The sequence below is a fragment of the Schistocerca piceifrons genome, chromosome X (assembly GCF_021461385.2).
Source record: "Schistocerca piceifrons isolate TAMUIC-IGC-003096 chromosome X, iqSchPice1.1, whole genome shotgun sequence".
NCBI lineage: Eukaryota > Metazoa > Arthropoda > Insecta > Orthoptera > Acrididae > Schistocerca > Schistocerca piceifrons.
The window spans coordinates 588,827,982-588,853,282 of NC_060149.1; the positions used below are offsets into that span (position 1 = coordinate 588,827,982).

At 39.6% G+C, this 25,301-nt stretch overlaps 1 protein-coding gene across 1 annotated transcript in view; it reads right to left on the minus strand.

Annotated features, from left to right (window-relative positions):
* LOC124722121 (importin-9) overlaps positions 1–25,301 on the minus strand; it is a 147,894-nt gene that overhangs the window by 86,518 nt on the left and 36,075 nt on the right. The window contains exons 3-8 of the mRNA XM_047247326.1: positions 16,278–16,483; positions 15,836–16,066; positions 15,556–15,763; positions 12,974–13,132; positions 12,642–12,793; positions 997–1,095 (exon numbers count right to left, since the gene is read on the minus strand). Coding sequence (XP_047103282.1) covers positions 997–1,095; positions 12,642–12,793; positions 12,974–13,132; positions 15,556–15,763; positions 15,836–16,066; positions 16,278–16,483 — 1,055 coding nt within the window. The remainder of the gene's footprint in view (positions 1–996; positions 1,096–12,641; positions 12,794–12,973; positions 13,133–15,555; positions 15,764–15,835; positions 16,067–16,277; positions 16,484–25,301) is intronic.

Sequence of the window (25,301 nt, forward strand, 5' to 3'; positions counted from 1 at the left end):
TCCTTCGGCACTACATGGAGATCACAAGCTGTGCTTGAGAGAACAGCCAGCTGTGCTGAAGTGGACAGGTGCAGACCTTCCAGCTGTGCTGACACATGCTGCTGGCAACACTGCCTGGGTGAGGACAGAAGTCGTCATGCCACGGGAACAGAGTGGCTTTCTTTTTTCCTCTAAACAGCTGACACATAGTAGCTAACAAGGTAATTCCCTAGTATAAAGTGTAATATATACCAATAACACAATGGAATTCTTATATGTTCTAAACTTATACATGTAATCTGTTATAAAAAATAGATACTACTTCAAATAAAAATAAATGCCACATTTTGAAGTCTATTTTTAACACTATCACCACAAATCTCTTGACTAACATGTCAGGTTTAATATTTACTGTTATTGTTGCCCACACAATGTGAGAAAATTCAATGCTGACTGAATCTGTTTCATTTTTTACAACAGACTGGTGAGAAATTCATTAATTTAAATACAGGGTTATTCATCGGTACCTGTGGGGCTTCAGAAATCGACACTGCACAAAAATCACAAAACTTACAGATAGTAAATGGTTGTAGTCTCTGTCCAAGTTTTTAATCATTACACGTCCTCAATGTGGGCACCATTTGGCACCTAAATGGTTTATACAAGGCAGAAAAGCTTGGGTGTGAAACTCTCTGAAGTTGCTGCTGCACAGGCAGGAATTATGACAGCAGCCAATTTTGTAAATCTGTTCACTCAGTTGCCAGACTGCAAATGTGAATTCATTTGATGCATCAATATGAAGCAGATGATTTGTCTACATGTTCTGACATGTCTACACCCTAATGGTGCACTTTAATTACACCATGGTGTGTCTCATGACTAAACTTGGAAAGATATTCTGTCCACTGATAAGAGAATTTTTTTGTATGTGTCAGTTTTCGAGCAGTTGTCTCCTGAAACCCAGAGGTACTTGTGAAGTACTAATACTTTTGCACAACATTGAAACACTGAACTCACCCGTAGCAGATCCTTAGCTAATATCCGCACAGAGAATGTGTAAGTGTGCTCATCCTCTTCATCGATATATCGCTCTGGCTTTTCAGTCCATCTCTTTGCCTGAATAAAGGGAAAGACAAAACACCATATTTTCAAGCTTGTTTATTAATTGATCTGGGTGTTCCATTGCTCCATAAGTGTGAGCTAGTCATTTTGATGTAGAACGAGTCAATACACATCACTACAGATACATATACAATGTAAAGATACAACAGCGCAGTAGTAGAAATAGATATTATGAAAAATAGCACATTCCTAATGATTTTTCTTTTATCTTGTATTAAAATATAAGCAGATATTGAAAAAATTAAAGATCACCACCTCATATCCCTCATGTCAATGCTGCCCCTGAGCTTAATTCTAATTCACTTCCATATGAAGTTTGTTTTACTGTGTCTTGTTAGTGAAACATTTCAGGGAAAAAAATGGTTTGGGAGTTATTTGTCTAGCACGGAAATGGACCATGGGGCAGTTTCAGTACAAAAATAGAACATTATAATGTAAAGGTGTTTACAATCCCGCATTTAAAAAAATTATGCTTCTTTTACTCATTGTTTTGGGTTTTTGGTTCTTAAAATGGACCATTTTTTCCTTTATTTCTTGTAACATTTTTTGAATATCCTGTTTTGACTAAGTTCGCAACAGAGACTCAGATGTTTAATACCTTTCAAAAGTGTTATAGTCCACATGCCTTCTATTGTTCACGAGTTGTCTTTTGCATTCTGTATTTGAATGAAAATAGGGAGAAAAAATGTTTCTGAAGAGGTAAACTAGCAAGTTATCAGGTTAATAAAGGCAAAGGAAACAGATTCCTATGAGATTAGGCGCATATGAAATACAGGTTCATCAAATGATAAAATGTTATAATGAATTTGCAACCTGTTCAGAGCAAGCTGTACAAGATGGACAACATTTAGGCAGGATTGTAATTTACTTCAAATTTAACATCATGATAGAAATGCCAGTGCCATATTGGCAGAATTTAAAGCATCCTTTAGTGGCATTACAGTCACAACTCGCCCTGACAGGTTAAATCAAGCTGGTCTAAAATCCCATGCAGTACACAAGCCATTACAGAGTCATGTTCACAAGAAAAGGTTTCAGATTTTGTAAAGAGATTAGGATGTATTGCAGATGTATGGGAATAAGCTGTGTTACTAATGAATGCCACTTAACTTTCCTCCTCGACACAAAGCTCTAGTCAGAAGGACAATGACAAATTTCTTCCTCCTGATGTTGCTCCTGCTGTGCAGCAAGGTGGTTAAGCTTTCACAATCTGGGGGTGTATAAATACCTGAAGGGCCAGGATATTGTAGGGTAGTAGATGATTGAATGAACAGTGTCAGATATTGTAAAGTCTTTAAGAAGGTTATGGTGCCATCTGCTGGGAGTCTGCTAAGTGAAAGCCTTTTTTAAAAAAGGAACCAAGATGCTGAGCTGCTTCAAAGGCCACCACATAGCTCTGACCTCACCATGTACAACCGTATTGCCACACACTAAACCAAAAACTTAAACGATTTGAAATTGGTAGTCCATACACTGTGGAATCAAGTTTCTATGTAAAAGAGCAGGAAACTGATTTGGTCTATGCCAGACAGGGTTAAGGCTTGCTACAGGGCCTAAGGTGGGCCTGTAAAGTACTAGAAACAACATAACACTTCTCAATGTATGATAAATAATAAATGTGTGTGTGTGTGTGTGTGTGTGTGTGTGTGTGTGTGTGTGTGTTTTTCTGCCAGAAGTTTCCAATAACCATCTGTATAAAAAATCATTAGGATAAGAGACACAAAAACCTTTATCTTTCTTGATCTGAAGATTTGTTATGAGCTATTTACTCAGAAGGAAGATTAAACACTGTCCTGCAGATGGTGACATCATTAGAAACAGAGATGAAACAAAGGTGATTTAGCAAATACTAACATTCAATTTTAAGTTATTTAGAGAATCATCAGAAAACTGAAATCTATACGGCTTGTTGGGACTTGGAATCTGATCTTCCCAAATGAGAATCAACAGCTGCAAGTGTGCCACATCTGATGTGCTTGGAACATGTTGGCTGCATAAAGCTGTTAACTGTAAGGTTGGATTGACCACCACTGTAGCTCCCTAGCCACGGTTCTATTTGAATTAGTATGCCCTTCTTTTTCTCCATTCTCCGAACTAGTTGATCTAGTTACAGAGGAACTAAAGTTTAACGTGACACCAATCCATGGCGCAACTTCCCATTTTTCACATACACAGATTATTGCCATAGGCAGAAAGAGTGATATGGAAAAAATTCAAGGTTCAAATTTGGGTTTATTATCTGGTACTTTTATACTGAGCATATAAGTTGGTTCACTTCTAAAAGTCTTATCCAGCACACACATTTTAGTCTACTGGTTGTCCTGAATTACAGTAGCAGATGTACAGGAAATGGATATTTTGGGTTCTACAGTATATATTTCATAAGCTGTGTGAAACTGCTAAAAATTAAACATTTCCTTAAAGTACAGAGTGCCCATAACTTAAGTTCCAGTCTCTGAACACTGTGGAAAAAGAACATATTGTTCAAGATTACATCAAATTTGAGATACATATTATTGACACAGATGGGAAACGTCACGGAGGTGGAAGGAGGGGTGGGGTGAGGGGGTGGGGGTGGGAGGGGGGGGGGGGAGCAGGGTGTTGTGAAGGTTAAAAATCTGCCGCAGAGTGGCTAAAAGTGGGCAGTCCAGCAAGAGGTGGACGACTGTCATTTGGGAGCCACCGCGACACTGAGGTGGGTCCTCGCGATGGAGTAGGTAACCATGCGTTAGACACGTACAGCCACTGCGGAGCTGGCAGAGGACAACTGATTACCTGCGAGACGCCCGCATGGAAGACTTCCACACATTCATAGTCACCTTAATGACACACAGTTTGTTATGCGTGCTGTTATGCCATTCCGTCTCCCAAAGCCGGAAAACCCTGGGGGTGTAAGACAGAACGCAGGTCAGCTTCGGAGATGCCTATCTCCGGAAGCAGTTTCTGGATCACCTGTTTGGCCAGCCTGCCGGAAAAGTTTGTTGCCGGGGATTCCTACATGTCCTGCGGCCCACACAAACACCTCGGAGTGGCAGGACTGTTCCAGGGCATAGATGGACTCCCGAATGGACGCTACCAGAGGGTGGCAAGGGTAGCACTGATCGATAGCTTGTAGGCTGCTCAGTGAGTCAGTACACAGGAGAAATGCCTCGCCAATACTCAAGAGCACGAGATATGGCCGCCAGCTCTGCAGTGAAAATACTGCTGCCAACTGGCAAGGAGTGCTGCTCAATATGTCCTCCATGAGCATATGCGAAGCCTACGTAACCATCAGCCATTGAGCCGTCAGTGTAAACCACTTCACAGCCCCAGAACACGTCACGAATCTAGAGGAAGTGACAGCAGAAAGCGGCAGGGTTAACGGAGCGCTTAGGGCCATGAAAACAGTCCAGAAAAAGCTGTGGCCGAGACTTACACCATGGAGGTGTATGTGAACAGGTCACAAGCAAAGGTGGTAATTTGTTAACTTTTTTGTTCCATAACATTTCCCTCTGCATCAATAATATGCTGCTCAAATTTGATATTATTCAATGCAGTGGTTCTCTCTGTACAGTGTTTTAAATTGAACTTTATGGACACCATTTAAGTTCACATCCGGAAAGTAGTTTCTGGTGAACTTTCAATTTGGAATTTAAGAAGCCCATCAATAACCTAATAAACAGTACAATGAGAATTTTGGCACAGTTTACTTAGTGTATATATTACAGGTATCTGGAACTACTTTGTTTATTAGGTCCATTTCAATTATGCTTGGTTTTTCTTTGAGCTACTCAGCATGACACAAAATTTTCTTTAACAGTGCAATGTGATACCATTTCGTCCAGCATTTTTCATTAGCCACAACTTTATTCTGTTCATGGTGGCAGTGATTTATCCCTAGCTCCTTGCTTGCGGTATAAAGGAGGTTCAAATGTCATGTGGCTGTTGCCATGGGACATTCAAAAATAGGCAGCTAGCAACCTATTAAAATAAATGGTCATCAGTTCTACTTTGGAGAGAAGGATGAGAATTCTCAATTTTTATTATGCATTTGCACAATGCCTGGGCACTGTCAATTTGCTACAGAACAACTTTACAATACCATGCAGAAAGGCTTTAAAGAATTTTTTTTTGCACTGAAAGAGCAAAAAAATTACAATGATTAGCAGAAAATTTGCACGAGATTCATTAATTTGTACATCCTTCATGCTAAATTTGCACACTATGAAGTAGTTGGTATGAATAGTAAACTTTCTAAAGTTGCACAGGTTATTACACTGCTGGTTTCAACAGTTTTTGATGGATCTGACTGAAGACTATGGAGACATTCCATGATGATGATGACGACGACGACGAAGCACTGAACAGCACTGTCATCAGCACCCTGTGAGGTGTCAGCAAACCCATTGTGGGGAGAAGGGTACAGGGGAAGGAACGATGCCTTCCGCTGCAGTTGGAGTTACTTTAGGGATGAGCCCTGACAATTCACAGAGGTTCAAAACTCTGTGTTACACTGGTGTCTGAGGACGATGGGTAAATCTCCAACCAAACTGAGGGTTGCTCTTATGTCAGTATATATGAAACACACACAGCTAGAACATACTAGACAATGTGGTACACTACAAACTTCAGTGGTTGATTTCCTACTGTAGAAGGAAACCGCAGGCAACGTCCTACTGGAAGTCTGGTATGCAGCACTCCCTTTCATCGGTGTGGTTAGCATTAAGCCCACTATGTCTGCATTGTCTGACTGCAGTATTTTTGTTCAGTCATATGGTTTCCCACTTCCACATGATTCTGTCAGGCAATGAGTTGACAACGAGGCAGCACAAACTACAACAATGATCCTAAACACTTCTTTGAGAGTTTTGTCAACTATATCATTTCTGTGTATCCCGAAGTGTCCTGGTACCCAGCAAAAGACTACTTCCTTGCCTCACTGCTGGATGCACTGATACATGTCCCAGATGATCTGAATCATCTGTCTACTGGGTAGATTTCTGCTTTTAGTCCACAGAGTCAAATCTGACTAGAAACACTGTATTGTCAAAAACCAATCAGAGAACACAGCTGAACAACCAATTGCACCTGGGAGCCACCCATGCATATAACGATTGAACTGTTTTAAATACTTAAAACTGAAGAAACATTTATAAAAATGTAACCTGCGGTGAATATTTTTGTGCTTTGTCAACTTTAATATCACTTTGGAATTTTGATAACACCATGGCAGAAGTCTGTTACATACCTGGCTGCATATTCGGAGGTCTGATACATCCAGACCCATAAGACAATCTGTAGCACATATCAGAAATGGCTTTGTCATATGTGACCAAATGGTGAACAGACAAAGTTTGAGTGAATTTCCACACTAAATGCCAATGGCAGACAGTGTAAATATTTTCAGCACCTGTCAAGGAGGCACTACCAAATTTGGAGTGGTGGTACACCATCCTCTGCACACAGCCTTGAACTGGGGTGGTTTGACAGGTTCCAGTTGATATCTTAATGTCCTCATGGTAGGTGATGTATAACATCTTTAAGTAGGACACACATGCTGATCCACAAACCACATTGCTGTAATGTAACTGTATAAACCCTACAAAACCACAAGAGACGGGACCTGCCAGCTCCCCACTTTTTGTTCACAGGACTTTCAGGTGTGGTAGCCAAGTATTTTTATGTCCAACAGACTGCCCAGAACACACACACACTGCCCTTAAAATTTAAAATATCGTCCCCCATTGTGAGTTCTGGTTGATTAAAACATCGACGTGTATGGTTAAAATTGACTCCAGTAGTCTCCTCCAGTGAGAACTTAAAACTGGTTTTATTCGTCAAATTTCCAGCCTCCTGATGGTCAACTGTAGTTGCCTCATCATCATAAGATCGAAGGAAAAGTAGAATATTGCAAAGTTGTCCATAAACAAAGAACAGTGTTCCTGGCTGCAAAGATGTTGCCGCTGAGAGCTTCTCAAGCAGTGTTACACTGAGTATACTGTCTTGGGGTGACACCATTCTTCTGAGCAAATCAGACAGACAATGAATCAACAAAATAGCAAAAAACGCCTTTCCCCTATATAGGACTCAATGAGAAGTGACAGACCTCCATGCAGTAACCAATTGAGAAGCTGGAACAACATTTTTATCCCCAAGTGGTGTCCTTTTTCCAAGGACAAAAACACACTGACTAAATGGTTCCATCATAAGGAAGACTCCTGTACAGCTATCTCCAGTAGAACTAGGGTGTCAATGGTAAAACAGTAATCCCTGAAATCACACAGAGCAGAACAGATTATCTTGGAATTCTAGGAGCCAGAAGAGGCGGCAGTTATCATGGACTCTACAGTCTTAACCATACTGCTAGCAAGAGCTACACTCCAGTAACAGTTGGTATGATCCTTGCCTTGATTCCGTAAGGGAACTAATACTACCTCCTAAGTGATGGGATACTGGCCAACGAACCACATCTGATTGACACAATATAGAAGCTGACCTTTGGTTCGAGAGTACAGACTATGTAGCATGGCATTATAAATCTGATCTGGTCCTTGAGCAATGTGTCTGATTGCAGAAAGATCTGATACCAATTCCTACAAAGAGAATGGATGATTGTTAATCTTATTACATAAGAAGCAGGGCCTTCCCAGCTAGTTCTGGTGGATGCCTCGAACTCAGGTGTTTGTCCAAATGGTGCAGTGATGTTAAAGTGTGCAGCTAAAACTTGAGATGTGTGTCAAGCCAAGTCCACCAAAGTTGCAAGGGGAGGTGTACTGCCTTGGCTGAAATCATCCTTCTTGTTTCCTAAACTTGTTTAGTGGAAGCAGACTGATTAACGGTAGTTATGAATTCCTTCCCTTTATCACTCATCATACATTTGCTCTTGCAGTTCTGAGGGCACTATTATTTTCTGCTTTTGGATGGTGTTTGAATTTCCACACAGCTTCACACCTGGCTTGGGTCAACGAGTGGTATTCATTCCACCAACAGCAGGTCATCATCTGAGGTGGTTGCTGGACTGGGGAATGCACTTTGTGGATCACAGGTAGTCTATTCCACTATCTTAGTGTGTTCTACTGTCTCCTGGGCACTTCCCTGTTTGAAGACAACCTTCTTGCTGCTTTGCATCTAACTTGCCATTTGAAGCATCCACCTTTCAGTTCCCTGTCAATTACTGTCTTATTCAGCAAGTGCATCCATACTAGAAACTGGAATACAAATCTGTGGCCACTTCCCACTAAACAAACTGCAAAAGAATAGGAGAGCAGAATCAAAAGTCAATTGCTGAAGATGACCCTGCAGCTATAGAAAAATGTGTCATCTGACTAGAGATCAAAGGCTTAATACCTTCTAGTCACTCAATGATTCAACCCACAGTGCATGTGGTAGTCTAGCCCCACAGCATACTGTGTGCACTGAAGTTGCCCATTATGAAGAATGGCCAAGAATTGCCCGGAAAAAGCTGTGTTAGTGCATTTCATCCAGCAGATTGTGGGGTGGAGGATATGAAGAACATACTGAATCTAGCAGTTGCGAGAACTTTAAACTGCAACTGCTTGTACGTCTGTGGAAAGAAGGACTGTACAGGAGTGATATCTGTAATCCTTTAGCATAGCCACCCCACCCATTGCCCTGTATCTGGTAAGATCATCCTTTCTGTGGGGGTGATAGCCCCTTAACATAAAGGTGTCTGACCTTACAATTCATCTTTTAACATATGCAGAACAGTCTATTCAGGGCCAACAGCTGTAATTTTTCCAAATGTGATCAGAAACCATTTAATTTCCACTGCAGTAAAGAAGTCCCTGTGGGAGTCACTGATCAGTGACAGTTGCCCTAGCCTTCTACCTCGGCAATTGTGATTTATCCACTGTGTCAGCAATAACAGACAGGGCCTAGTTCTCTGGATATCAATACCCTCAACATTAAAATCACCACTGGCAAGAGGGTGGCCACAGCCTAAATGGTTTAACTGCCACTTTCTTCAGTTTCTAACAGCTTTTTGTTTGGCATTTTTCCTCACCTTTGGAGGTACTGGTTGCACAGGTAGAGAGGATGGGTTACTGGACCTCTGATGGTGTGTGTTAGCATATGAATGAGGTCTGACTTCCTTTGCTAACTACCAAATGGTTTGAGTTGTGCACCTTTTCCCCACCACACAGGTACATTGCCAAGTCCATCCATTCATGCTCTGCTCCTAGGTCTGGATGTGTGTGGAGGCATCACTTTTGGTGACTGGCTTCTTAAGGACTAACACCAAAGAAATAGCCTCACCATGCGGAATGTGAAATTTCAGTTCCTGAGTCTTTCTTTCCCATTATAAACTCTGTGCTTCCTGCTCTACACTGGGTAATAAACAGAGCAGTTTATACATTTTAGAGGGAGTGTAGAATAGACACCTGATTCTTAATGCCTGCAAGTACCATTACATGCCATAGTGATATGACCAAATCTTTGACATTTAAAGCCTTGCATTTGATTTGGGACAAATGGTCAAACTTTATGACAGATACAGCCTACAAGAACATGTTTGAGTAATTCAAGTGTTGAAGGTCAAAATGACATTTGCAGTCCTTTTCTATGCACTATTTACTTTCCTCAAAGTTTTGCACTTCCACGACACCCATGTTTTCCATTCTTCACACAATTATTCAGGGTGTATTTCCATTATATTGGAGCAAGTAAATTAAACCTATGCTGAAATTAAAGATGTTAGGCATTTTGGTTACTACAGAGTAATCTTCTAATTCTTGGATCATAGAAGTTTTGCCACTTACATGGCTCTTTCAACTACCAATGTTCCATTACAAAGTTGTTTTTAAGGATCCAGTAATACCTTCCAACCTATTTTGGCCATATACAGGGTAGATGTTTCCAAAGACTCCCTCTTCTCTTGACAACTTACAGTATTATGGCAGACTGGTGCCAAATTACTATAATTTTGAAACTTCTCAGGCAGACTGACTGAGCTCTGTCGGGTGGATGTAGATACTACCAGAGTGTGTACTAGAGATTGTTTTACCTCAACAGCCACCCACTCTATCACATAGCACACGTTTAGACTGAGGTGCTTTTTAGATACGTGTATACCTTCCTCATGGTCTAGGCAGTGAAGCCAACAGCCCCATTATCAGAAGAACAGAACGTTCCACTGTTGAACCTAATGATAGTCCCAGAAGTATACCCAGAGCTTATGGTAGAAGAGTTCTGGCAGCACTGGCCAGCCCCCAGCTCTGCAAACCAGAGTTCGCAATGCCTAGGAGAGGGAAAGTTGTTTTTGATCCGAGTTCTACACCATTTGCTGTTTCATTTTGTTACTGTCCCTTTGCATTTGCAAATTTAACTGATCGATCTGCAATGTAATTTTTATTTACAAAACATTATATGTTAAAACTGTTTACGAGTTCTAAAAAGCTACCCTCTAGAAAGGCTTCTGCCTTTCCATAATGAGGCTGCACACGTGATATTAACCTTTCCATCAGCATGTGTGTGAAAGTTTTCTTTTTTTTCCTTTCCGAATACAAACCTTCACATGAATGACTACATGGCAACCTAAATGACAAAAGGCAAAACCGACTGTGCCTACCTGTGGGCCACCAGTACATGGCAGGTATAAATTTTGTCTTCAGCAACCCAAAAACTGTGTTACCCTGCTTTCACATTTTGCAAGTGTCTTTGAAAAAACATAAAATGCAGGGAAATTGTAGCATATGGGCTATAACCTTTTAAGGAGTAAAAGTTACGTACATGATCCTCCTTGCATTTTTGTGGTTTATTTGTAATATAAGTATGCAACGCACAATAAAATATTGTCAGTAACTTGCTTCTTATCCTATAATGGTTGCCTAAATTTGGTACGATCTTCAGCCGCTTACAGTGAACAATTTGGTGTGCACAATATTGTTGGAGTAATGCAGTTGCAAATCAGCTTTATTTTTTATTTTTGTAAGCATATTCTCTAATACCAACAGTCAGCAACTATATATTATTGCTCCTCATAATGAGTTTTACAGAGTTTCAGATTTTCTACTGTAGTATAATATGAAACCATGCCAGATGTACACTGCTCGAAGTTCCCTGCCTTGCCATCTAATGTGGCATGTTCGCAGTTTCCCCTCTTTCCACTTTCACACCTTCGTGTGGTTGTGGGGGCAATGTGCAGTCAAGAGGGAGAGTGCTTCCCACATGTGCATAATTCTTTGCCATCCCTGTTCTACAGCAACTGACTGACAGCACTTGTAAATCATTCCAGCAGTCAGTCAGTCAGGTTACAGCATTCCAGACCACACCAAACATATATATCGCATGTAAAATGCTCATTCTTATTACATCCGTCCTTTTGAGGAATGAAACTGATCTTTGCACAACAGTCACTCAGTAATTGGCTCTCACATGATTGATTATAAACAGATGTAAAAACTGCACGTGAATTGCGCAGTTATCAGGAAGAAACAGCTACTGCAGTCCTGAAGACTGCTGATACCTTACAATGCAGGGCATCTGTCAATCAGAATGGTGTCTTCCTGCTGCACCCATCCCTGGATCAGTTCCTAAGAAACTTCAAAAAAATTCCAGCAGTAATCCAGATGTTGCTATTAAGAAATCTTAGGTGCACAGTGATTTTTTAATATTTTTAAAAGACCCTAGGGGCTTAAATTTTTTCCAGCATTAATAACAGCAACTTCTCACTGCCACACAGAGGCAAAAGGGTCGTCATTTGTTGCTTTTTTGTGCCCACAATATTTCCTCCCCTGAATAGAATACTTTGAGGGAAGTACATTATAAAAACACCTATTTTCATCAGCATTGAAAACTTTTCTGGGCCCTTATCTCTCATTCGCTGTGGCCAAATAGTCTACAATGTTCAGTACTTTTTATGTTCACTACCTCAGTTCCACTATAATTGTGGTAAGAGATTACAGTATGGGAACTTTAGACAATTCTACTTCTGACAGAGTTTAAAGTTCCAACTAGTTTCTACAATTTTCAGTTTCTACTGAAAATTTAACTTTCTCCTTTTACTGCTCATAACCACACACAATTTTACAGTATAGAATTAAACACTTCTTTAAACAAGTGAAAATCGGCACTTTGTCACCATTTTCTCAACCTACAACTTAATGAAACTCATTCAGAAATCAAAGGAAGAACTTCAAACACTAAAAAAAATGTTAGGAATTTAGTCATTGGTGGGTTTCTGTTTCTAACTTTATTCTTATTCCTTGAAAACAAATTTTTTCTTAAACCGACATACGTTAAAACAAGATTTTCATAATATTGTTCTTACGTTAATGTCATTGAGTACAACAGAAATATTAATTAAAAATGGATTCATTAACATGCGTTTTTATTGTATTCACCACTGAAGCTGCAGCAAATATGAAGTCTGAACAAACAATATTACTTCCAAACCACTATTATTTTAGTGGTTTCACACACCACATCTAAATCCAATTTATCTGTAGTTTATTTAAGGTTTTTGAGTATTTTTATTTAAAGAATTATACAACTTATAAAATGGAAACATATTGCACTGTTACAAATATTACGGATATTCTTACCTGCTCATCAGTTATTTGTGTAAAGAGTATTAAATAGTAAATTAAATCTGCAAGAGCTGCCTTTACAGTGTCAGTGAACATCGAAATATCAGTGAGCATATCAATTAGCTCAAATGTGGAAAATATAACTGCATCAAATCCTATGCATTCTCCTGCAATTACAAAATTTATTATATTTAAATAATTAAGTCAAATAGTGATCAAAGCATTAACCAATACCACCACCAGCATTTTATATTACATTATCTTCAAAATGTCATTTATGAAACAGTAACTTATCAGATCTCTTACATCAAGTTAACTATGCTGAATAGTGTATAGAAGTCACAAACCATCAGAGTCAACTGGTTCTTCCTTGAAATCCGAACAGGTGACGTAATCGCTTTTATACACATCAGCAGCCTGAATGAGTGTCTGCCATATGGGAGGAAGAATCTGTGGCATACAAGGAGCCATCTGCTTAGGCAGATGCTGCACAAGGAAGGTAATTGCTGGAAAGAAAGTTTTGCTTATAAAACCCTGAACCCATTTATTTCAAATTAATATTCATAGGAATTAAATTTAACAGGCATACATACACCATTTCACCCAAGTTGATGAGAAATGCACCTGATAGTGGAACTATACTTCAAGAACCTCTATGATGACAACAACTATTATTATGATTTGGTTTGGTGGTGCTCAACTGCGCGGTTATCAGCGCCCGTACAAATTCCCAGCCTTTGCTCAGCCCAATCTCACCACTTTCATGAATGAGGATGAAATGATAAGGACAACACAAACACCCAGTCATCTCGAGGCAGGTGAAAATCCCTGGCCCCGTCGGGAATTGAACCCGGGACCCCTTGCTCGGAAAGCGAGAACACGACCGCGAAGTACCTTGAAAACTTACTTCTAAGACTTTTAGAGGGGAGTGAGCACATAATATTTTGAATATGAATCTATGTTCAGAAACTTAGTTTCAGTTCTACGACTGTTTCAATTCAGATGTTTAACTCTTCCACTTTTGCTTGCGGAATTGTGTTAGACGTGTCACAATACAAATATTAGGTAACAATTCAAAATGGAACTTAACAAAACATCCGTTCTCACATTTGTTTTTATTTACACTTAAACATTACGTGTTTACATTATTCCAAAACAAGGAACCAGCGTACTGTACATACAGAACAGTACTGATGCATTACAACCACAGCTTCATGTAGTTACCTCCAACATTGTTACAGACATTTTACCTGTGAAGCATGTTCTGGAACACACACTCCACCCCATCTGGTCTCTCTTCAGTTTCTAGTGTAGTGGCCAGAACTCATACCAGCAGATCTTCCTGTCCGCTATAGGAGCCTTAAATTACATTTTCCATAGGACGACATGACTGTCTGATGTATACGTCTTCCTGTCTATTCTACTGCATATCAGAACAAACAAACAACTCTGACTTTTTTTTTCTGCCTCTGCAGATGTGGACACATTACACATCTGAATTGAAATGGTTGTAGAATGGAAACAAATTTCCAGACATGGGTTCCGATTCAAAGTATTATGTACTCATTCCTTTCCACAAGTCCTAGAAGTTTTGTAATTCGAATTTCTGAACACCCTGTATGAATGTATGAAGTCACAGGAAAGAAAAGAAACATGTACAAAATCTTACAAATAGCATCCCCACATTCACTTCAGTGAATCATCATGAACCTATTATAAACTGAACAAGATTTAAAATTATTGGACTGGGTATCCTGTGTAATCCAAGTTATGTTTCCTGAAACTGGAGTGAAGTATTTTAATTGTGCCAAAAAACAACTGACAAAGGTTCATTATTTAACTTTTAGAGAAGACATGCACAAATGTCTCTTCTCAAAGTTAAATAATGAACTTTTGTCAGTTGTTTTTTGACCATACAATACTTCACTCCACGTGTGTGTGTGTGTGTGTGTGTGTGTGTGTGTGTGTGTGTGTGTGTGTGTGTGTGTCTTTGAAGACTAAGTCCTACCCCACATCTACCAGTCTTACAAATTTAGAAGGGAGGAATGTCATGATTAACAGTACCTTCATGGTATTCCCTTGGTTTGCCTATTTGCAAAGCAGATGTTTTCAGACACAGGTGACAAAAATAAAAGTAGCGTAATTTGCTTCTCATTTCCACAATGTCATACAGCATCATTTTATGGGGTAACTCTCCAAGCTGAAGTTTCCAGAACCCAAAAACATTAAGTGCAAACTATTTATGGTGTGAACCAAAGAACGTGCTGTGGAGGCCTGTTAAAGGAACAAGGGATACTACTGCTTTCCAATATATTTTTCCTTAATGAAACTTGCATTAAAAAATTTGGCTTTTCTCAAACCAACAGCTCAGTTTATGGACTCAATACCAGAAATAAGAAAAATCTTCACAAAGCTTTAAAGTCACTTTGGCCCAGGAAAGTGTCCATTGTTCAGGAACACAGATTTTTAACAACTTGCCAGAAGCCACAGAATGTTGGAAAATCATGGATGGACTGTACCAATATTCTGAGAAAGAAAGTTTCTACTCACCATATGGCGGAGATGCGGAGTCGCAGATAGGCACAACAAATACATTTTCACACTTAAAGCTTTCGGCCAATGGCTTTTGTAAAACCAAAAACACACACACACACACACACACACACACACACACACACACACACACACACACACACACCTGCAGTCTCAGGCAACTGAAACCACATTGGTTTCAGTTTTGTGCGTGCGTGTGTGTGTGAGAGAGAGAGTATTGTTGGCAACGGCCATTGGCTGAAAGCTTTAAGCATGAAAATCTTTTTGTTGCAGGTGAGCAGCAACTTTCCTTCTCAGAATATTGTTACTATTGTTAGAAAAGGAACATTTACCAGCATCGTAAATTTGGAAACTTTAACATTTAATTTAGGTATACCTTTAATCACATCTGCTTTCAGTCCGGGATCTACAAAAGCCCCATAGTCAGTCTGGAGGGTTTCTGTGAATTTGTTGATATAGAGTGGTAGTACAGGCTGTAAAAGTGATTTTGACAATCCTTTATGATATTCTGATGTGGCACATATCATGTATGTGCAGTTTGAAAATATGCGAACTGCTCTTGACCTGGTTCTAGTGTTGTACCTCTGAAAGGTAAAACGTCAGTTAGAATTTGATTTAAAGTACACACTGGCTACCAAACTCTAAAAACTACAAACCTGTTCATCTGAAAAAATGCGGTACATTTCAGACAACATTATAGGAGCAATTTGGGGTAATTGGCTATCTGACAGGTCATTTGCAAATTCATTTAGCACTTTCATAGCACCATGTACTGCCCAATCATCTCCTGACAAATAACTTATGAGCAACTCAAAAAGTTCCGGCCACTTCTCTGGCCAGTCCCACTGTGCTATGGCAGCTACAGCATATGCAACAGCACCATGAACCTGGAAATATCAATAAGCACTCTTTCAAGTAAGCATAATTTAAAGAACATTGTGTGTGGCTTTTTAATTTTAGCGCATTGTGCACAGAATATAGGAACTGGTAGGGACACCAATATGAAGGGGTTGAAAAATTTTTAAACTTCAGATATGAAATTTATCTAACCCAGTTTCTTAATGATGGCAGGACAGTTTCACTAGCAAATTATCTTACCTTGCTGCAAGGCTCCTTAAGGCCTTCAGGAAGTGCATGTCTAATAACAGCTTTTGCTTTCTCTGGAGTTTCTGGACAACGAAATTTTTCTGATAAATGACACCAATGTTCTTCAACATATTGTTTGAGCAATACCGAAGAAAGCTGCCTTATAGCTATATTAAGGTTCTTTTCCACAATAAATTCAGTGAGGTGAACACCAAACTCTGGAACAATCAAACAGTTATTATTAAATAGATTGAAAGCAAGCAAAATTTTTATTTCACGGGTGAGGAAAACAACTAAACAGGAAAATGTAATATTCAGAAATTAAGGCTGCAGAGCCTTTGGAGTATCATAGTTAAAAAGCTGATTCTAGTCTAACACTAATATGCAGACTTTACTCTCATCGTTTCAGTCTAATCTCTACAAGTGTCCACAAAGCAAAATCTGAATTTGGATTAATATGAGCAGAGTGGTTGGTTTTAAGTAACTATATGTATCTGCAGCCAAACCATGTAACATGACTGGAGGCACATAACTGACATTTGGCATAATTCCACATTGATCACTGATCTGACTACAATCCTGACACCTCCCTGACATCTCCATAATTTTTTGTTAACTACAGTGTTTCCAAAATATTCTTATACTAATTGAACTAAATTATTTCACTAGCTCCGTAATAGAAGAAAAAATAATGCAAGACATAAAGGTAACTATTACCATACGGTTGGGGCACTAAGTGGTCAACATGAGCACAATACTGAAAACACAGCTGAGCTTTTGAGGACAACACTATTCAAAAGCTCAGCTATGTTTCCAGTCTTATTATGTGCCTTTTCAGTATGCTACATAACTATATATGGTGAGTTACCTTCACTCTTTGGATAATTTGTACGAAGTGATGGTACTGATCCCCCATGGTACACAAAACGGGTCACATTGCGGTTGCAGAAACAGCGAAGACACATGTAAAATTTGAAAGAACGCAAAATCCCCAAGACTGGCAAAGTTTTGCACAAGTCAAAATATAGCATGTATTTCAAAGCGAGATGCTTTCAATAATTTTTCACAACGAAACTGTCTCGAAATCTGGCAAAAAACCCGTAAGAGATTCTGGTCACACAAAGCACACCAGTGGCAAGACAACAATACCTTCACTGCACGATAATAATGGGGAAGTCATTGATGACAGTGCCACTAAAGCAGAGTTATTGAACACGATTTTCCAAAACTCCTTCACCAAAGAAGACAAAGTAAATATTCCTGAATTCCAATCAAGAACAACTGCCAAGATGAGAAACATAGAAATAGATATCCTCGGTGTCGCAAAGTGGCTTAAATCACTTAATAAAAGCAAGACTTCTGGTCCAGATTGTGTAACAGTCAGGTTCCTCTCCGAGTATGCTGATACAATAGCTCCATATTCACAATTATATACAGCCACTCGCTCACAGAAAGATCCATACCTAAAGACTGGAAAATTGCTCAAGTCACACAAACATCCAAAAAGGGGGTCCCTTACTGTTCTTAATATATATTAACAACTTACCACTATGTTCATGAAGATACGAAGCTAGTTATTTTTGCTGATGATACAAGTATAGTAATTACACTCAAGAAGCAAGAATTAGCAGAGGAAATTGCAAATAAAGTCTTTCAGAAAATTATTAAGTGGTTCTCTGCAAATAGACTCACTCAATTTTGAGAAAACACAGTTTATAAAATTCTGTACAGTAAATGACATAACACCATTGATAAATATAGACTATGAACGGAAGTCTGTTGCTAAGGCAGAATACTCAAAATTTCTGGGTGTTTGCATTTATGAGAAATTGAACTGGAAGAAATACATCAATGATTTGCTGAATCTGATAGGTTCAGCTACTTATGCTATTAGGATTATTGCAAATTTTTGTGATAAACATATCAGTAAATTAGCCTACTATGTCTATTTTCATTCACTGCTTTCATATGGCATCATATTTTGGGGCAATTCGTCTTTAAGAGAGAAAGTATTCATTGCCGAAAAGCGTGGAATCAAAATAATAGCTGGAGCTCACCCAAGATCACCTTGCAGACATTTATTTAAGGAACCCGGGATATTCACAGTACCTTCGCAATACATATATTCACTTATGAAATTTGTCATTAATAACCCATCCCAATTCAAAAATAATAGTGAAGTGCATAGCTACAACACTAGAAGAAATGATGATATTCACTATTCTGGATTAAATCTCACTCTGACACAGAAAGAGGTGAATTACACTCCCACTGAAAAATCTGGTCATTTTCCAAATAGTATTAAAAGTCTGACAGATAGCCAACCAACATTTACAAGCAAATTAAAATAATTTCTGAATGACAACTACTCCTACATGAATTGTTAGATTTGAAGTAGTAATTGAATATTTTGTGTAAAGAAAACCCACGTTAAAGTGACACGTTCCACATCACGAAATGTCTTATTCATGATCTATGGAACAAGAATTAATGTATGTATGTAATATGTTGAATTACAGGCCCACATCACTAACGTCGATTTGCAGTAGGGTTTTGGAATATATACTGTATTCAGACACTACGAAGTACCTCAAGGAAAACGATTTGTCGGCACGTGGTCAGCACGGATTCAGAAAAATATCGTTCTTGCGAAACACAACTAGCTCTTTATACTCGTGAAGTAACGAGTGCTAATGACAGGGGATGTCATATTGATTCCGTATTTCTAGATTTCCAGAAAGCTTTCGACACCATTCCTTAGAAGTGTCTTCTAACCAAACTGCGTGCCTATGGAATATTGCCCCAGTTGTGTGACTGGATTCATGATTTCCTGGCAGAAGGGTCACAATTCTTAGTAACAGATGGGAAGTCATAAAGTAAAACAGAAATAATATCCGGCATTCCCAAGGAAGTGTTATAGGCTCTCTATTGTTCCTGATCTATATTGATGACATAGGAGATAATCTCAGTAGCCATCTTACGAGGGGCGTTTGAAAAGTCCGTGCAAAGTCTGAGATGGCACCACCGGCACGTATCGAGGTCATGTTTAGTTAGTAGCATCTTTGGAAAGAACGCACACAAAGTTTCAGCCATATTGGTCTATTTCTTTGTGTTTGGCATTTGTGTGAATCAAGGAAGTTGAGCAATTGTCAAAAAATGGACAAAGAATAATTTCATGCGGCGATTAAACGTTACTCTATGAAAGACAAAATGCCTCAGGAGACTAAAGAGAGGCTTGATAAACATTACGGTGACTCTGCACCTTCGATTAGAAAAGTTTATAAGTTGTTTCAAAATTTTCAGAGTGGCCGTATGGACACAAGTGATGCTGAACGTTCTGGACACCCTGTGGAGGTTACAACTCTAGAAATCATTGATAAAATACATGATACAGTGACGGATGACAGAAGAATGAAGGTGCATGAGATTGCTAGTGCTGTTGGCAACTCAAATGAACAGATACATAATATTTTGCATAAACATTTGGACATGAGAAAGCTATCTGCAAGATGGGTTCCACGATTGCTCACGCTTGACCAAAAACAGAATCGTGTGAAGTGTTACGTGGATGGTTTGCAGCTGTTCAGGAAGAATCTGCAGGAATTTAAGCATCGTTTCATCACTGCGGATGAAACATGGATACATTACTATAATCCTGAGACTAAACAACGATCTAAAATGGGTTACCAAGGGAGAATCTGCATCAAAAACAGCGAAGACCAGTCCTTCAACTGGAAAGGCTATGGTGACTGTCTTTTGGGATTCGCAAGGGATAATCCTCATCCACTATCTGGAAAAGGGTAAAACTATTACAGGTGCATATTATTCATCGTTATTTGACCGTTTGAAAACTGAGCTGGAGTGGGGGGGAGCAGGGGCAGGTGTACGCCAGCAATTGGACCGCAAAGAAGTCTTTTTCCATCACGACAATGCACCGGCACACACCTCAGCAGTTGTGGTCGCAAAATTAATGAAAATAGGATTCCAACTTTTCACATCCTACCTATTCTCCAGACTTTGCTCCCTCTGACTACTATTTGTTCCCCAATTTGAAGAAATGGCTAGTGGAACAAAGATTTTATTCAAAAGAGGAGGTGATTGCAGCAACTAATAGCTATTTTGCAGACTTGGACAATTCCTATTATTCGGAAGGGATCAACAAATTAGAACAGCGTTGAGACGAAGTGTGTAAGTCTGAAAGGAGACTATGTTGAAAAATAAAAAAAGGTTTACCCAAACACATTAGTAGTTTTTATTTTTGCATGGACTTTTCAAATGCCCCTCATAGATGGTATCATTTACCGTCTTGTAAAGCCATCAGATGACCAAAACGAATTGCAAAATGATTTCGATAAGATATCTGTATGGTGCGAAAAGTGGCAATTGACCATGAATAAAGGAAAGTGCGAAGTTATTCACATGAGTACTAAAAGAAATCTGCTAAATTTCAATTATAAGACACACAAATCTGAAGGCTGTGAATTCAACCAAATACTTAGGGATTACAATTACTCTAAATTGGAACTATCACATATATAATGTTGTGGGTAGAGCCAACCAACGACTGATTCATTGGCAGAACACTTAGAAGGTGCAACAGGTCTACTAAATAAACTGCTTACACCACGTTTGTCCACCCTATTCTGAAGTATTGCTGTGATGTGTGGGATCCACATCAGATGGGACTGACAGATGACATCAAGAAAGTACAAAGAAGGGCAGCTCGTTTTTTATTATCGCGATGTAGGGGAGATAGTGCCACAGACATGACATGTGAAATGGAGTGGCAATCATTAAAACAAAGCCATTTTTTGTTGCAATGGGAACTTCTCGTGAAATTTCAATCACCAGTTTTCTCCTCCGATTGCGAAAACATTGTTGACACCCACCTACATAGGGAGAAAGGATCACGATAAAATAAGGGAAATCAGGGCTCACACAGAAAAATTTAAGAGCTCGTTTTTCCCGCTCGGTGTTCGAGACTGGAATGGTAGGAAGACAGCTTGAAGGTGTTCATTGAACCCTCTGCCAGGCACTTTATTGTGAATAGCAGAGTAATCACGTAGATGTAGGTAACACTGTGGGGTCATGTCTCTCTGCATTTTCATATTCTTTTCTATCTGAAGAGACTCCTGAGGCCTTGTGCCCATCAGCAGATGAATGTAATTCACTTCATGTGCAAATCTTCTGCGATAGTACCTCTTACTCCAAACAGGCTCTCCTCCATGTGCACCACTCAGCCACAGCAACAATTACTTGGCCACTAAACTGGTCCCGGAGTCACCATTCCCCAGCCACGATGGATAAATACTCCATGGCTTGCATGAGGAGTTTCCAGCTCCTGAACCAAATTGCAAGCCCTGCATGGTCCGGGAGCTACCACCGTGCATGAATTTGAAGATGCCCCAGCGGAATGGCTACCATTCTGGGTTTTGGGCATAATACCTTTCCAAGATAGGAAGGGTACATAGAGGAAAGACACAGAAGGCGGAATATACGACACTGGGTAACCTCCTCCTACACAACCCACACTTCCGTAAAAAATTGGAGGAGGAGTAGCAGGTAAAACCTAAGACAGGGACCAATAGTTAAGAATGAAAAGTTGTAGGATGCTGGAAGGGAAGGAAAAGAATCTGTAGTATCACAAACCAGATCCAAGCACAATCAAGAAGATTATCCAACAGGAAGGCAGAGAGGGAAAAAGAATAGTAGGGCAGATTTGCAGTACAGGAAGGGAAGTAGCGCAGCAAGGTCTGGAGCTGCATGTAGCCAACCACATACTTACAAAAGAGACACGAGACCCTGTGGGGGAGGGCTTCAACAATGGGGAAGGGACTCAGCTGTTCCTTTCTGGTACTTGCCTGGAGCAATTTACAGAAATCACAGAAAACTTAATTCTGAACGACCAGACACTCGGGTCACAGTCACAGTTGGGTCTCGGCAATGTTAATGTGCATTTTCTATTTCTAAAGAAAGACTGTCTAAAACCTTCATTATTTTGGCTGACTGTTCCATTGTGTGTCTGCTACTCAATGTCACCTATGTTGTGACATTCATGACCGTCTCATCATTCTCTAGTTGCATTATTTATGGCAAGGATGCATTTCATTTGTTTGGTTTGGATGTTCAACATAATTTCTATGTTACCATGCCAGCATTCATTCAGTAACTATGTGAAAAAATATGGACGGTTGTTTGATGGCACACTCTGACACAATTTTGAAGCACACATTATGTTCAAAGATCATACTACAAAGTTTTACCATTCACTTCCAGTACCTCATGCAATTTGCAGTGAAGCTACTTCTGAACTCTACCAACTACAAACATTTATTCCTGAAATTCAACTTAACTGTAAATAAGTGTACTACCTATTCTGATGAGTGTGCTCTGATATTTGAAGTGGTAAGGCGACTACTAGCAATAAGCGAAAAATTAGGGTTCGAGTCATGGTCTGGCACAAATATTTATATGCCCCTTTAGGTAATGCACCTATTGCTATTACAGTCGAGTGTAATTTCAGGAATAATTTTCAATATTTGAAATTGCAGTCATCAAATATAAAAACTGGAAATGAATCTGTGTCTTTAAACCGATTTCTACAAGCCAGTGGGCATCTCTTCTGCTTACCACCAGCAAACTGAATGGGAAAATCCCATGGTGTGCAGGCTTTAAGCAACAGTTAGTGCTCAGTTATTGATTCCTTTCTGCCAGTATATACCAAGGAGCTTTTGGATCGACTAGCAGCACAATGATCCTTTCCCAAAATTGATTTCACAGATGCTTCAACTTCCCCTGGATGAGGATATGAGAAACTTTATTGTTAATATACACACTGCCTTATCAGTACCAGCACCTTCCCTTCAGAAGTCCATCTGATTCTGCATGGTTTCAATGTTTTTTCCAAAACAAATTAAACGGAAAGATCTGTACTGTTCAAATTATTTGAACGACACTGTGTTGGGATAAGCATCAGAACAGAATCCCAAAAATTCAGAAAATCTTTATTTTTTAAATTTTAATCAATGTGGTCTCAGTTGCAATCAACAGATACATTTGTTCTTCAACACAGAAACAGAAACTGAATATTTAGGACATGTCAATGAACCCCCCCCCCCCCCCACACACACACACACACCTGGGAATTATTTCCTCATGAAAATTTACACTAACTACAGCTAGTTCTTGGAAAACTATAGATTATGTTAAATTCATTCCAAACACTGTGCAAATTACTGCTTCTGTGTGCTGCCTCTGGTGTAAAAATGTTCCTTTCCAACGGACTGGGAAATGGCAACCCACTACTTCAAAGGTTGAAAAATGCATGATTAGTCAACCACGTTTTATTCATCGCGATCTGCACAAGCCAGTAGTGCTTTCAGTCAATTCATTGTAACATGGCATTGTGGCAGTCTTATCTCACAAGGCTGTAAACAATGAATGCCCCACAGCATGTGGGTCAAAAATGTTTAACAACAACCAAGTCAACAAGTCAGCTGAAAAAGGAAGCGTTAGTCTCCATACACAGTATCATGAAATTTCATCAATATCTGCATGCCACAAATTTTTTTCTTGTGACTTATAAGCCATTAAATGACCTTTTCATCAGGCTAAAGATGTTCCTGATAATACCCCACAGAAGCTACAATGTTGGTCATTATTTCTTTCGAATTACCATTACGAAATACTTTAGTGTCCTACAGCACAGCATGCAAAAACAGACTGCCTCACTTATCCATGGGCAATGACGGTGAATTAGATGCATCAAAAACTTCTTGTCTTCAAACTGAGCAGTGATTCACAGGCTCTCCAAATGTTTCCCATTGTTTATTGGCAGATCTCACAAAGAACTGAATAGTTCAATAACCACAATTGCTCAAGTACTGCCATTCAGATGGGTTCAGATGTATTAGTATGAAAATACCATGGGCAACACAACAACATTTCTCAAGAGAATCTAGTCCTGCAGCCTTGCAGCAAAAGTTGTGTGTCTTTTACATAGACACTGGGGAATAGTTTAAGCAGCTAGTGCACCAGTATTGCACATGGTTCAATTTTGATAAGTAGATTGAACAGTTGACTGCCTGCTCCCATGCATGCACAACGAGGCAGCTGTGCACCAATGATTTTGCATTTGGCCTCTATCTGACATCCTTGGAAATGCATCACTGGATTGCCTGTCTTATGCTAAGGCTCGCCAAAAGTATGATGCACTCCATCCAGTGTCACTATCTTCAACTTTTGCCTCTGTTACTTCGTTTCATCCTCCTACCTCTTCCTTACCGAGCCCCATTCCCTTCTCCCCTTTCTGGAAGACACCAAAGCTAATGATTGTATATACAGCTCCGTTTTCTCCTCAACTGAATAGTGAGCTCACACTTTCAGATAGCCACACTTCGTGCATTGCATCTGAGGAAGAAATGCTTTTTTTTTCTCTGCACTATACCTTTTCATGACACTTTGCCAGCAGAACTGTTACTCAGTCACCATCACCGCACTTTGTTGCTTGGCAGCACATTTTACATGGTTTGGTTGGTTGGTTTAGGATGTAAGGGACCAAACTACAAAGTCATCAGGCCCGTTTTCCTCATGGAAACACATCTTAAGGTAAAACAATTCCCAAAAGGAGTTGGGGAAAGTAAAACGGCGTAAAACTAGAAGGAAACCACACCAAAAGAAAATGCGAAGGAAGTGAACGAACCGGGGAAAATGTATAGTGAAAGAAAAAGCAGAGGACGGTATTAAAATCATAGAGAAGATGGGCTGGACTGGCTAATCACAAGAGTAAAAAAGGGTGAGCCAGCCACTCTGCAACACTAAAATCTCCAGCCTAAACAATAAGGCAAGATGAACACACATACGGAAAAGACGAACACCAAGGCAAACGAAATGCAAAGAAAGAGTGACAAAGAGGTAAAATCGAGGGAGGTTGCAGGCCTGGAAGGATGGCCAGCTGCCCACTCTCTGACTGTACAATAAAAAACCCCTCACAAAACATAAAATTAAATCTGTTGTTGAGACATTGTCATCCAACAC